The sequence below is a fragment of the Papio anubis genome, chromosome 4 (assembly GCF_008728515.1).
Source record: "Papio anubis isolate 15944 chromosome 4, Panubis1.0, whole genome shotgun sequence".
NCBI classification, from domain to species: Eukaryota; Metazoa; Chordata; class Mammalia; order Primates; family Cercopithecidae; genus Papio; species Papio anubis.
This window is the reverse complement of record NC_044979.1, coordinates 3,595,815-3,609,466: the sequence shown is the minus strand read 5'-3', so window position 1 is coordinate 3,609,466 and position 13,652 is coordinate 3,595,815. Positions and strand designations below refer to the sequence as shown.

The 13,652-nt window shown below is 39.5% G+C and overlaps 1 protein-coding gene across 9 annotated transcripts in view; it reads left to right on the top strand.

The window, feature by feature from the left end:
• RBM33 (RNA binding motif protein 33) overlaps positions 1-13,652 on the top strand; it is a 133,469-nt gene that overhangs the window by 21,946 nt on the left and 97,871 nt on the right. For all 9 annotated transcript variants that reach the window (XM_009204292.3, XM_003896916.3, XM_009204291.3 and 6 more), the window contains 2 exons: positions 7,131-7,179; positions 13,284-13,360. In XM_009204292.3, coding sequence (XP_009202556.1) covers positions 7,131-7,179; positions 13,284-13,360 — 126 coding nt within the window. The remainder of the gene's footprint in view (positions 1-7,130; positions 7,180-13,283; positions 13,361-13,652) is intronic.

Sequence of the window (13,652 nt, the reverse complement as noted above, 5' to 3'; positions counted from 1 at the left end):
TGGCTCGCGTGATTATGGAGACTGAGAAGTTACACGGTCTGTAGAGTGGTGTATTTCCAGTCTGGGCCCAGTGGCCTGTGAACCAGGGGAGCCAGTGATGGAAGTCCCTATCAGCCTGGAGGCCTGAGAACCAGGAGCAGCCATGTCTGAGGGCAGACGATAGCTCAAGAAAAGGGTGAATTTGCCCAACTCCAACTTTTTGGGTAATGTCTGCCCACATTGGTGAGGATGGATTTCTTTACTCAGTCTGTGGATTCATCACTAATCAGCTCTGGAAGCACCCTCATGGACTTTCACAGAAATAATGTTTTGTTAGGTAGCTGGACACCTCTTGTCCCAGTCAAGCTGACGCACAAAATCAGCCAGCATGCATTCTAAAAATCAAATAGTGCTTAAAAACGAAGTGTTTCCTAGAAAAGAAATGGTCTTACTAGTAAGTACTAAAGCTAGTTTTGACTAAAAAACTGTGATGGTGAGCTGAATAAAATATTAAGTGGGTCTTTTAGTAGCTTACTCATTATTTGGAGTTCCTCTTTGAATGGTGTGTTCATATCTGTTTGTTTTTCTTTTGGATTGTTTGTCTTTTGCTTATTGATTTTAGGGATTGTTTATATTATACTTACTGGAAATTTATTTTTATTGTTTATAGATATCTCCTCCCAGTCTGTGGCATGTGTTTCCTTAAAAAATAGTCTTTAACTAGATTTTTGAAAAGAATACAGTCAAGTGTATAGTATTTTTCCTTATAGTTTTTTATTCTTTTTATTAAAACATGAAAGAAATGTATTTGGAAACTCTTTTCAGACTTCCAAGAAAGTTGTAAGAATAATACAGAAACTCCCACTTAACCTTCTCTTACACTCATGAGGTGCTTTTTGTCAACTGATGTTGTTATTTTAATTCTTTACATACATGGATATACTGTATATGTAAAATTTTCTTTCCTGTACTATTTGACAGTAGGTTGCAGGCGTCATGCCACTTCCGAATGCTTCAGTATTGTTTAGCATGTATTTTCCCCAAAACAGGAACTTTCACTTATATAAATATGGTATAATTTTAGAAGTCAGGAAGTTTATCAAACATCCAGTTCTATACATGTGAGGTTTGTTGTTGTTGTTATTTTGGGGACAGGGTGTTTCTCTGTCACGCAGGTGGAGTGTAGTGGCGTGATCATAGCAAGCAGGAACTCCTGGGCTCAAGTGATGCTCCTGCTTTGGCCTCCCAGAATGCTGGGGTTACAGGCATGACCTGCCTAGTTCTATTTTTTTTTCCAGCACACTCTGCCTAGTTCTATTTTTTGTTCTACAGTGGTTATTCAGATTTTTGTCAGTAATACTCCTGCCTTGGCCTCCCAGAGTGCTGGAATTGGCGTGAGCCAGTGTGCCCTACCCAGTTTTAATTTTTTGTTCTACAGTGGTTATTCAGAATGTTTTCAGTTGTCTCAATAATTTCCTTTATACCCCCCCAAAAGAATTTTTGTTCTGGTTCAAGATTCAATGCAGGATCATACATAGCGTTTTTCTTTCATTGTTTCTTAATGTGGAAGAATTTTGTAGCCTGTCTTTTATGACGTTGACAGGCCATTTATTTTGGGTTTGCTGGTGTTCCATTGTGACTGACTGTAGGCTGTGCCTTGTGGTCAAGGGTAGGTGATGTGCAGTCTCCTGAGTGCCCGCTTCAGGAGGTGCAGGAAATTGGTTTGTGCTTTTTGTCCTTAAGGAATTCTTCCCTAACTTGTATTCTGGGCATCTCCTGCATGTGTCTATGATAGTTAATTTTTTTTTTAAATAGATACACAGTCTACCTGAAATTGATTAAATTGATTGATTTTTAAGTTACTAACGAGTTCAAGCATATGTGAAAACAGACTAGTACAATGAACCCAGTGCACCATCCTCCAGTTTCACCAGTTATCAGCATGTAGCCAATCTCTTAACCATACTCTGCAACCCCCTCAAAATTTCCAGAATATATTTTTCTAAAAAATAAAGGATTTACAAATACAGCCACAATAGTTATTGTATCTTAAAAAATTCCTTATTATGTAAATATCTTAGTGTTTAAATTTCCGATTCTCTTATATTTGTGTGTGTGTCTATGTATATGTATGTAGACACACATGTGTATATCTCCATACGTATGTATACACACTTATTTTAAATGTATGTATGAGTATACTGTTACTTTCCCAGTTTGGATATGTGTCTGTGTGCTTTTTTGTGGTTGAATTGGGCCCACATGGTCATTGATGGTTGTCTTTCACGGGTTGTTTCATATACAGGTTCTCCCCCATCTTATTTTAGCTCCATGCAATTTTTTGTTGAAGAAACAGGGTAGTGTGTCTTCTAGAATTTTCCTTTTGCTGATTGCACTCCCTGAGGTGTTTTTAGTGTACCCTTTAACTGCTGGTGTTTTATGTGAGTTAATAGAACTCGAAGTGGATGGGATTCAGGTTTGAACTTGGGGGAGGGGCCGGGGTGTGGCAGTATAGTAAGTATTGCTGCGTTCCTCATCAGAAGCTACTTGGGGGCACGTGGTGATACCTCCGCTTTTCCTGTTACCTATGGTACTAGTACACTATTATAGTACCTAATAGTACTGTAAACCAGTTGGTTCTTCTGAGCTAGAGATTACTTAGAAAAGACAGGGTAAGTGATTGAGTCTTTCCTGTTGTTTACCACGTTTCAAACTAAGAAGTCAGCCCTAGCATCTTGCAGGGATGAGTTTTGTTTTTGAATCATTTTGAAATCATAGATTTAAATGTTGGGTTGTGTTGAATCCATTGTAGTTTAGTATCTTTATTGGTGGTTACATTGCCTGATATTTGCTGAATTGGAATTTCTTCAGGTTGGCTCCTGTGTCCATTTGACATGACTTTAGACGTTTTTGGCAGCTGTCTTGCTTTCTGCTATGATAAAACTTGTTTTGGTCATGGTGTGAGACAGTTCTAGTTTTTATTGTTTACCTTATTATGAATAGTAGTTGTCTCAGTGTTGTTTGTGAACCAACTCTTCCTTTTTTTTTTTTTTTGAGACGGAGTCTCCCTCTGCCGCCCTGGCTGGAGTGCAGTGGCCAGATCTCAGCTCACTGCAAGCTCCGCCTCCCGGGTTCACGCCATTCTCCTGCCTCAGCCTCCCGAGTAGCCGGGACTACAGGCGCCCGCCACCTCGCCTGGCTAGTTTTTTGTATTTTTTTAGTAGAGACGGGGTTTCACCGTGTTAGCCAGGATGGTCTCGATCTCCTGACCTCGTGATCCGCCCGTCTTGGCCTCCCAAAGTGCTGGGATTACAGGCTTGAGCCACCGCGCCCGGCCGAAACTCTTCCTTTTTTTATTGTCTTCAATGACATGTTTGCATCTATGAAGATTTTGCCACATATATTTCTTTTTTGATGTTTTAAGCATAAGACAGCCTCTCTGTGTGCTGCATGACACAGAGAGAGACACTTCGAAGTTGAGAAGAGTGGGTCAGGAATTACTATGGTAAGTTTTTCTGCCGTGCTGTGCTGGTGGTGGTGTTTGGAAGAATATGATGTCATTGCTGAACCAACACCTGAAATTGTGTTTTTTTTTTTTTTTTTTAAAAGAATGTCTCGTGCCCAGGTAAGAAAGAGATGGCACACTCAAAAAGTTGTTTTTGTTTGTTTGTTTTTGTTTTTTTGAGACAGAGTCTGCTCTGGAGTGCAGTGGTGCGATATCAGCTCACTGCAACCTCTACCTCCCAGGTTCAAGCGATTCTCATGCCTCAGTCTCCCGAGTAGCTGGGATTACAGGCATGTGCTACCGTGCCTGGCTAATTTTTATATTTTTAGTAGAGAAGGGAATTCACCGTGTTGGCCAGGCTGGTCTTGAACTCTCCTGGCCTCAGGTGATCCAATCGCCTCAGCCTCCCAAAGTGTTGAGATTACGAGATTACGGGCGTGAGCTACCACGCCCGGCCCAAAAAGTTTTAGCTGAAGAAATTTAATGAAGGGTCTATTTACAGGGCAGGGTTAAAGAACTAATGAGTTCACTTCCATCCAGGGAGTACCAGTTCCTGCCCCAGCCTTGTGGGAAGTGAAGGCTGTTTGGGGAGGGATACTATAGTCTCTATCCCTTCAGGTGAGAAGGGAGGGGCCCATCTTTCTCCTCCTACTTGGTGACATTATGTTGGTGCCTCCCAATGGGCGATTCCATCTGGAAGCCAGAGGTTAGGACAGGCTGTGCCAGCTGCTCCTGGAGGACACAATCCAGGCACAGAGCAGGCAGGTAAGACGGAGAGCAGACTAGAGTGGGGAGGACCCAGAGGCTACAGCCCCATGTACAGTGGTCAAGTTCACTTCTGGTTTTGAAAGGCTGTAGCCCAGTGGTTAACAACAAATACTTGTTTCCTGAAAAACGTCTTTGAGGATAACTTCTGTTTCTAAGTAAAAATATACTTGCTTTCAAAGAGCTCATTGTCTATAAGCTTTAATAAGAAATGTCTGCTGGAAAGGTTGTTCATACTCAAGTAGTGATTACTGGTGGAATCTTTAGGGAGCTCTAGAATTGAACACAGGAAGCCTCTTCAGCCCAGTGTTTGTTTGATTTCCTAGAACACTTACTGCTACTGCCAGCCAGAGTGACTGCTCGCCCCTTTGAAACTGCCAGATGGAGACCAGTCATTTCCATTAGTTCATTGTTGTTTTTGGCAAGAGTGGATGTAGTTTTACATATGTAATACATTTATTCCTTATATATATATCCTTTTGAGGGTCCAGCTTTACGATGACAAGAAGAAAAGTACATGTAGTTTCTGTGGGGTGTGTGCATAGTAGTTAGGACTTGGATTCTCTCACTGGTGTCACCACTTCCTAGCTGGGTGACCTTGGGCAAATTAGCATCTTAGTGTTTCTGTTTTCACATTTAAAAAATGGCAACAGTGTAAGTGTCTACCTGAGAGGGTTATTATGTCAATGAAAAGCTCGTCTATGTGGAACTTGTCAAGTGGTGCCTGGCACAGAAGTGTGCTGAGCAGATGCTGTGGCTTGCTGGGGCTGCTGTTTATACTTGCTGTTGTTCTGTACTGAGTCCCACTGTCTCCCATCCTGTTTCTCACTCGTCATGAAACAAGTACTGGTCTTCATTTTCTCTGCTTATTTTATAGTTGATAAACTTACTTTGTAAAAATGTTTTTGTTTAGAAAAATTAAGTAGTTATTAAAGGTTGATTTATTTCTGTGTGCTTGTCAGCAAAAGGCATACTTTCTAGATCTTTGCTTGTATAATTACTAACACCTGTTTTTATGATTTTGTCAGTTTGCCCTGGGAAACTGGCATCACATTCCATTTTTAGTTACTTAAGGTGATGATATAGATGAGTGCCTGTCTTCAAAGAGGTGCTTGTGTGTTTTTGGTTATCTGGAATCAAATTTCAAATGGGGTTATTGTAAATATTATTGACTAGACAGCATTGTTTTCTCCCTGCCTCTGGAGGGTAGTTGGAACACTGAAGATACAAAAATTGTATTTGATAGATGATAGTGGTTTTAAAATGTTGAAAGAAGCTGTATGTTATTTTTGTATAACTATCGTATAGGAGTCTGTGAAAGATTGCTTTTCAAGGGCTGTTCTTGTCCTGCATCTGTCACTGCTGTGTGACTTTAGGCAGGTTATTTCATGTCTTGTCCTTATTTTCTTTATTTGTAAAATGAGGTTATAGGACTTTTTGGAGGATAACTTAAAATAACAAAGTCTTTAGTGCATGAATTAAATGATTTGTCAGGTTGTTTTTAGTTCTAAAAGGCATTATATAGAAACATGCATTTCATTATAACTCCATATATGGATTCCTGGAGATTATAGTATTCTGCAGAGTGGCATGCTAAAAATAAACATGATTTTTTGGCTAAAATCATGGTTTTGCTGATTTCTCAAAACCTATAGAATTTTGTAACCAGAGCCCCCCCTTAAAAAATAAAGTGGCAATTCTAATAAGAATATTGATGCAGTTAAATCTCCATGAGTATTTGCACCTAGAACTAAAGTCCATCTAATTGTATTTCCTCTTTGTACATTTCTCTATGTTGGCTTTTAGTGATACTTGCTTCCAAGAGATTGATTTCCCCAGAAATAAAAACATAATCCAGTGGTAGCCATTTTTATCAACTAAAAAAATCTTGTTTCTAATAAATGCAGTGGAAAATGTTTTCAGCTTTTTTATTTGCTAAGGGTTTCTGTTTTAATTGTAGAAATAGGGAGAAAGCCTGCTTCTAATCATTTAAAACAGAAGTATGCTGGAAAAAATTGCAAATCACTGATAGGACATCCATGTTATACAAAGCTAATTCCCTTAGTTACTGTGATTTGATTTTATGTTCTCATTCGGTTTTAAAATTTATTTTTTTCACTTTCTGTTGGTTTGATGAATGTCAAACTGTCTCTAGTGGTTTTGGTTTTCATCTTCCTAATTAATTGTATTGTGTATCTTTTCCTTCTTCATTAAGGTTTTTAAAGATAGGAGAAAGCTTAGATATGACTTACTATATTCCAGTTTCTGCTTTTACTGATTATTCAACAGGCCCAAGAGATTAAAATCCCGTATTAAGGTGCAAAACTAAGATTAGAAGTATAGTGAGGCACTACTTATAGCAAAGCCTCCCCATACTTAAAAGGTAAAATGTTCTCTGTGCATTTGAAAATACATTTTTATTATTAATAAAGAAAAAGGAAAGTATAGCAAACTTAATGTAAAGGTATCCGCGCTGGCCGGGAGTGGTGGCTCACGCCTGTAATCCCAGCATTTTGGGAGGCCAAGGCAGGCGGATCATGAGGTCCGGAGTTCGAGACCAGTCTCACCAACATGGTGAAACCTCGTCTCTACTAAAGATACAAAAAATTAGCTGGGCATGATGGCGCATGCCTGTAATCCCAGCTACTTGGGAGCCTGAGGCAGGAGAATTGCTTGAACCTGGGAGGCAGAGGTTACAGTCAGCCGAGATCGCACCATTGTACTCCATCCTGGGTGACTGGGTTGAGGCTTTGTCTCAAAAAAAAAAAAAAAAAAAGAAAGGTACCTGAGCTGTAGAGTTCTTGGTAAATTCCCGAGTGACCTACAGACTTGCAAGTCTTAATGGGAATAATCATTGACATGTCTCTTTTTTTCTCCCAAGTGAACTTGAAGATGATTTACTTGGAGAAGATTTACTATCTGGCAAAAAGGTAAGAAGTTTGTGTCCTGAGATGAAATAATAGTCATTTAATTGTACTTAACATATAGCAGTAATCACTATACATGGGTTTCATTACTGGAAAGTTGGGTATAGATAAAAATTTTGTAAACTGAATTATTTTTTAAGTGCACAAGGAATTGACTGTTTATTAGTAAATTCTCTGGTAACTATAACTCAAGAAATAAATCCTTGAAGATTAGTTCCTACTTTGTCCAAGGCATTCTAGCAGTTACTGGATTATGACAGCGTTAACATAAAGTTGTGCCTTGCCATAACAGAAGGTAACATTTGGAGGTTAATATTTTGCATACTTGTTCTGGATTTCACTTTTTGGAGGCATTCAGAGATAAGCTTAAAGGTAAACATACTCAAATATAATAAACATTAAAATAAATAGAAGTCTAAAACCTAATGTAGGTTTTGCTAAATCTTTTTGATGAAGTAAAAATTTTGTGTATCTATTTATATATATTGTGTATCTATTTATATATATCTATTTATATATATATATGTATATATACACTGTAATTCAGTTTACGAAATATATATATACACACACACAGAACCCTACCAGTATATTTCGGACATTATAAAACATGTAAAAGTAGAAATGTAAAGCAAGAAAGTGAAATACTACATTTTTAAAAATTTTATTAACTGTTTAAAAACACTTCCTGTTCTCATTATCAAGATAGTTTAGGTTTAATTTTTTTGTTTTTTTGAGACAGAGTCTCGCTTTGTTGCCCAGGCTGGAGTACTGTGGCACGATCTCCGCTCACTGCAAGCCCCACCTCCTGGGTTCACGCCATTCTCCTGCCTCAACCTCCCGAGTAGCTGGGACTACAGGCGCCTGCCACCACGCCAGGCTAATTTTTTGTATTTTTAGTAGAGACAGGGTTTCACTATGGTCTCGATCTCCTGACCTTGTGAGCCACCCGCCTCGGCCTCTCAAAGTGCTGGGATTACAGATGTGAGCCACCGCGCCTGGCCTCAAGCTATTATTCTTTTAGGTTAAAATTTATCAATAATATTAGTGGTATAAATCTGTATTTCAAGAAGTGCGGTAAGTTCACATCTTTTGACTGATTTATCACATCTTAATAGATTTCCCTTTTAATCTCATTTGTGATACAGTTAAGATCTCTTACTAGAAGTACCAGGCCGGGCGTGGTCCCAGCAGTTTGGGAGGGTGAGGCGGGTAGATCATGAGGTCAAGAGATGGAGACCATCTTGGCCAACGTGGTGAAACCCTGTCTCTACTAAAAATACAAAAATTAGCCAGGTATGGTGGTGCATGCCTGTAGTCCCAGCTACTTGGGAGGCTGAGGCAGGAGAATTGCTTGAACCTGGGAGGTGGAGACTGCAGTGAGCCGAGATTGCACCACTGCACTCCTGCCTGGTGACAGAGTGAGACTTCATCTCAAAAAAAAAAAAGTGACCAGTTTTGCCATTTTCTTGTAACTTACTATATTGCATTATTAGCATTTTCTTTAATGCGTGAATGCATTTTAGAATTCTTTTAAAGCCACTTTGCATTCTGTATTGTTTATTACTGCATCATCAGCCTGCAGGTGGCCTGGGTTTGACCTCACCCAACTTTCCTTCCTTTAGATGGCTCTGTCATCACTTCTAACACTGAGAGTTAGTGTGCTTAGTTGTAAATCCACCTGATTCAATAGGAGTAAACGGAGATGCATCCGTATCAGTTGACGTGAGAGCCTTGTGAGAGAGCCTCGTGTCTGGTCTGTGTTGTAGTGTGATGTCTGGAGTGGGGGTGGGATATTCAGTCCTTCTTTGTCATGGTCACTGGGGGAAAAGGCTCCTGTTTTAATCCTGTATGGGGGAATTATTTTGCACACTCTTTGAGGTGCTCTCACTTGTATTTTTGTACCTAAAGTGGCTACTTTTTTCTTTGTATTTAAGATGCTTTAATGGAGAATAACAATTAGATGTTAAAAGGTTTAAATGTAGTAAAATACTTTGACATGAAGTTAGATTTCTATCTCTAGGCAAGCCTCATATCACGGTTTGCCCTGTGTTTCTTTCCAGAAAGCTGTAATAATTCCCTTTTAATACACGTGACCTCCTCTCATAAAAGCTTTGGGGTCAGGACTGTTATCAGTAAAGATGGAGAAATACTATTTGGTTTGGACTGTAATGCTGACTGTTCTGGGGGAAGTCATCCTACTTTTCTCAGTTGAGTTGATTGTCGTAAGTTGCTCACATTGGGCTGGAACTGGAGCAAGCCCAGTGACAGTGCATTCCGACATCTCAGTGGCAGGGTTGCATCTGTTTTGGACATTTTGGAAGTGTGTTTACTTTGGAACAGGAGATGTGTCTCTCTCATTTCCTCTTCTCTATTCTTTCCTAACATAAAATAAATGCTTTGTACCTTATAGGAAACAAGGCATTGAAAATATATAAAAAAAGAAAGCATGAAAAATATGTAAACAGTCGTGACTAACATTTTGTCACCTGTCTTTTGTTCTTTTCCCATGTGTTTTTAAATACGACCGAAATATAAGCCGGGTGTGGTGGCTCACGCCTGTAATCCCAGCACTTTGGGAGGCTGAGGCAGGTGGACCACCTGAGGTCAGGAGTTGGAGACCAGCCTGGCCACCATGGTGAAACCCCGTCTCTGCTAACAATACAAAAATTAGCCGGGCATGGTGCACGCACCTGAAGTCCCAGTTACTCGAGAGGCTTACTTGAACCTGGAAGGTGGAGGTCGCAGCGCTCCTGCGGTTGCACGCCACTGCACTCTAGTCTGTGGCAGCCAACTTCACTCTAGGCAGACCTAGAGTGAGACTTGGTCTCAAAAAAAAAAAAAAAAAAAGAAATATAGATATAAAACATTACTTCTTTTTAATTTAACATTGTATCATTGGCATTTCCCCCTTGTCATTAGGGTTATTTTAAAATATTTTATAATGGCAACATAATATTCAACGTTTGTAGATGCTACAGTATACCTAGTCACTCCTGTGTACATTGAGGTTGTTTCCAGCTCATTGCTTATGACTTTTTAAAAAACACCTTTTTGTGGAAAATCTCAAGCATATACAAAATAAGAGAGAACGGTATCGTTTACTTTCAGGTGTCAGTCGCCCAGCCCCAGTAATTTTCAGTTAAAGGCTGTTTTGCTTCCTGTTTACGTACTCACTCCCTACCTCCGGAATTATGTCATGTAAATCTCTGGCATTATGGTGATATTTAAATGGACAAGTCTTACTATGCTTTTGGGATTTTTTTCTTAGGAGGTTTCTATAGAGAGGAATTCTGGCCTAAGGGTGGAAACGTTTCATGGTTCTTGTATTGCCAAGTTGCTTTCCAGAAATGTTTGATCCACTTCTGTTCCTAGCAGCAGGGAATAAGCATTGCCCTCACTTTTCCATTCCCTGTTCGATACCACTTTTTAAAAAGAATCTTTTCAGTGTGATAGATGAAGAATGATTTCTGGTCGGCTTAATTTCTATTTATTTGATTTCTAGTGAGAGCGAGTTAGTTACTGCAGGGTCTGTGAGTGGAGTTCACGTGGTGAGGACACCGGCTGCCTGAAAAATGGTTTTCTCCCACTGGGATCCCCACGAAATGCACAATTTGGAGCCTTTGCCTGGAAAAACTCCTGCGGCACAGACAGCCCGAGGCAGGTGCATAGTTGTGAGGATGGCACATGGGTCAGACTGTCAGGGACAAGTTCGTTCACGTCAAGAAGGTTGTTAGGCTCAGTTTGAAGTATATAATTAAGGTTTCGAATTTAGGATGAAGCAGGCTGATGTGACCAGGCTAGAGCTTTTAGAAAGTGGGTAAGAGTGAGGTGGAAGTTGGCTGCCAGCTTGCAGTTCCTTCTTTAGCTTTTGTATTTACCTTCATCAACTTGTGTTGGACAGACATTCTCCTGATACGTTGAGGTGGCTCCGTTTCATAGATGTCTGTGTTGGAGAATGTTTTGGGAACCCTTTTCTTCTTGTTTTTAAACTCTGGCTATTCCATGTAGGTTTTATGTTTTGGGGAGTATTGGAGAGAACTATTCTTTCTCTTTCATATTTGTTTCTTTCCCCATGGGAGAAATGACCTGTTTGGAAAGATTGGGAGAAAGGATTTCACTGGCATCTGTGGCCACTTTATCTTCATATCTTGGGATCTGTGGCCCTGCTTTCCTGCAGACCATCCTGAGCAGAACCCTCTGGAGCACGAGAAAACTGTTCACTCCAGTTCTTCAGGATGTGTTGAAATCAGCTTTGGCCTCAAAGCTGTAGCCTAGCTCTCCTTTCCAGCTTTTTCAGTGAAGCGGATATTGTGCTTATTGCCTCCTGTGTCTGTCAGTAGGTTTAAAAGTCAGAGAGGAAAGTTGAATCCTCAGCGGGAGATGTGACTCCCATCAGGGCGCAACACAGCACAGACTCCCTTTCTGTTTGCTTGGTGCATTCTTGGCTCATTGATTTTTGACAAATACTAAGAGTTTTACTAAAAAGCTCAGAGAAGCAGCCTCTCAAATGAAATTTGTCTCTCATCGAATTATTAATTTTTAAAGATTTCCTGAAGTTTTATTTACTGAGTTGGACAGCCAAACTGAGGTTTGTCTGTGGTTCGCCTGACTCATAGCTTTCACTTTCATAATGGCATCTCCTTTCGATCTCAGAAATGGATGACAGATTATATGGTCACCTAATGGAAATGTCTTTTTCTTTTCTTTTCTTTTTTTTTGAGAGGGAGCTTCATTCTTGTTGCCCAGGCTAGAGAGTGCAGTGACTCACTGCAACCTCCACTTTCCGGTTTCAAGCAATTCTCCTGCCTCAGCCTCCTGAGTAGCTGGGACTACAGGCGCCCCTCACCATGCCCGGCTAATTTTTTGTACTTTTAGTAGAGTCAGGGTTTCACCATGTTGGCCAGGTTGGTCTCGAACTCCTGACCTCGAGTGATCCACCTACCTTGGCCTCCCAAAGTGTTGAGATTACAGGCGTGAGCCACTGCGTCCAGCCAGAAACTTCATTTTCTGTCAGTTAAGCAGTCTGTTTTGTTATCACACATATCTGTTCTCCCTTCTGCAGATAAACTGAGTATGTGGCCTGTGTTATTTTATTTTTGTTTTTATTGTGGTGTCAGTGTTTAGGTTGAGTCCCATGCGACTAAGAAGTACTAATAAGATTGATTATTTTTGGCTATCAGAAATACTGTAATAAAGTATACAGATAAGTTTTTATTAGATGTAACTACCAGGAAAAGACTGCTTGTTTGTTCACCTTTAAGTAGAAAACCAAGTTGATTTTTCTGTCTTTACTTTTTAATAATGAATATGTGTGTATGACAGTGTGTGTGTGTGGCTTTGACTGTCTTTTGTGAAGGGAGTAGTAATTTATATATACCATTTCTACATATAAGTAATTTTAAAAAGGGAAGAAAGTGTGAAGTAGTGTGAATAAGTAGTGTGAAAGTGTGAATAACACCCCCCCCAAACCTATTCCTAAGATGCTCAAATATATATAACCTAACAAAACCTGGAACTCTTGACAGAATAGCTAGGCTCTCTATGCTTATAGGTAGGAGTACCATCAAGAACAGGAGTGGGGAACTGAGCTGCTAACATTTGTTTTCATATATGATCTGTATTGGAAAAACCAAAGTTTTATTATAGTCTCTTATTGCAATTTAGTCATTCAATTATTTAAAATCTTATTTCTAAAATTACACTTTTTATGTTGTTTAAAAAATCTTTAGGTTTTGGATATTAGCATTAAATTTAGTAGTACCTTAAGGATATCTTACTTTTTTGTGTATTATAAGAAGATATTATTTGTTTGTAAGCCTCCACCAATGAACTTCTCACCTTTTCTCTTTTGTGTGAGAATAAATGTGATCATTATACTTGCTGTTTTTACATTTAATTTGCCTGGGCACCTGAAGCTGAGCCCAGGAGGGATCCACATGCCTTGTGTGGGATCTCTTGATTGTTCTCTGGTGACTACAAAGCCTTTTGGGTGGCAAACGTTTTAATATAAGGCTAGAAACAATTCAGTCAATGTAATTTTGTACTTTGTAACAAGTCTTTTTATGGAAGTGACACACATTAATTATATTTCTTATTTTAATTAGAATCAGTCGGATTTGTCAGATGAAGAGCTAAATGATGATCTTTTGCAGAGTGATAATGAAGACGAAGAAAATTTCAGGTACTCAATATTACCTCATTATAAATGTTCTTTGTTTAACTAGATTGATAGGAACTGTTACTTATAATTATAATGGAATGTAATTAAATAATGTAGCCTTATATCTTTAACACGTGATTACATTCTAAATGGAATACTAGTAGTAACTGTAGAAGCCATATGGATGTTCTGTAAACAGAGCAGCTGTTTAAAATCAGTAGTTCTTGGCCAGGCATTGTAGCTCACGCCTATAATCCCAGCACTTTGCGGGGTTGAGGCGGGCAGATCACTTGAGGTCAGGAGTTCAAGACCA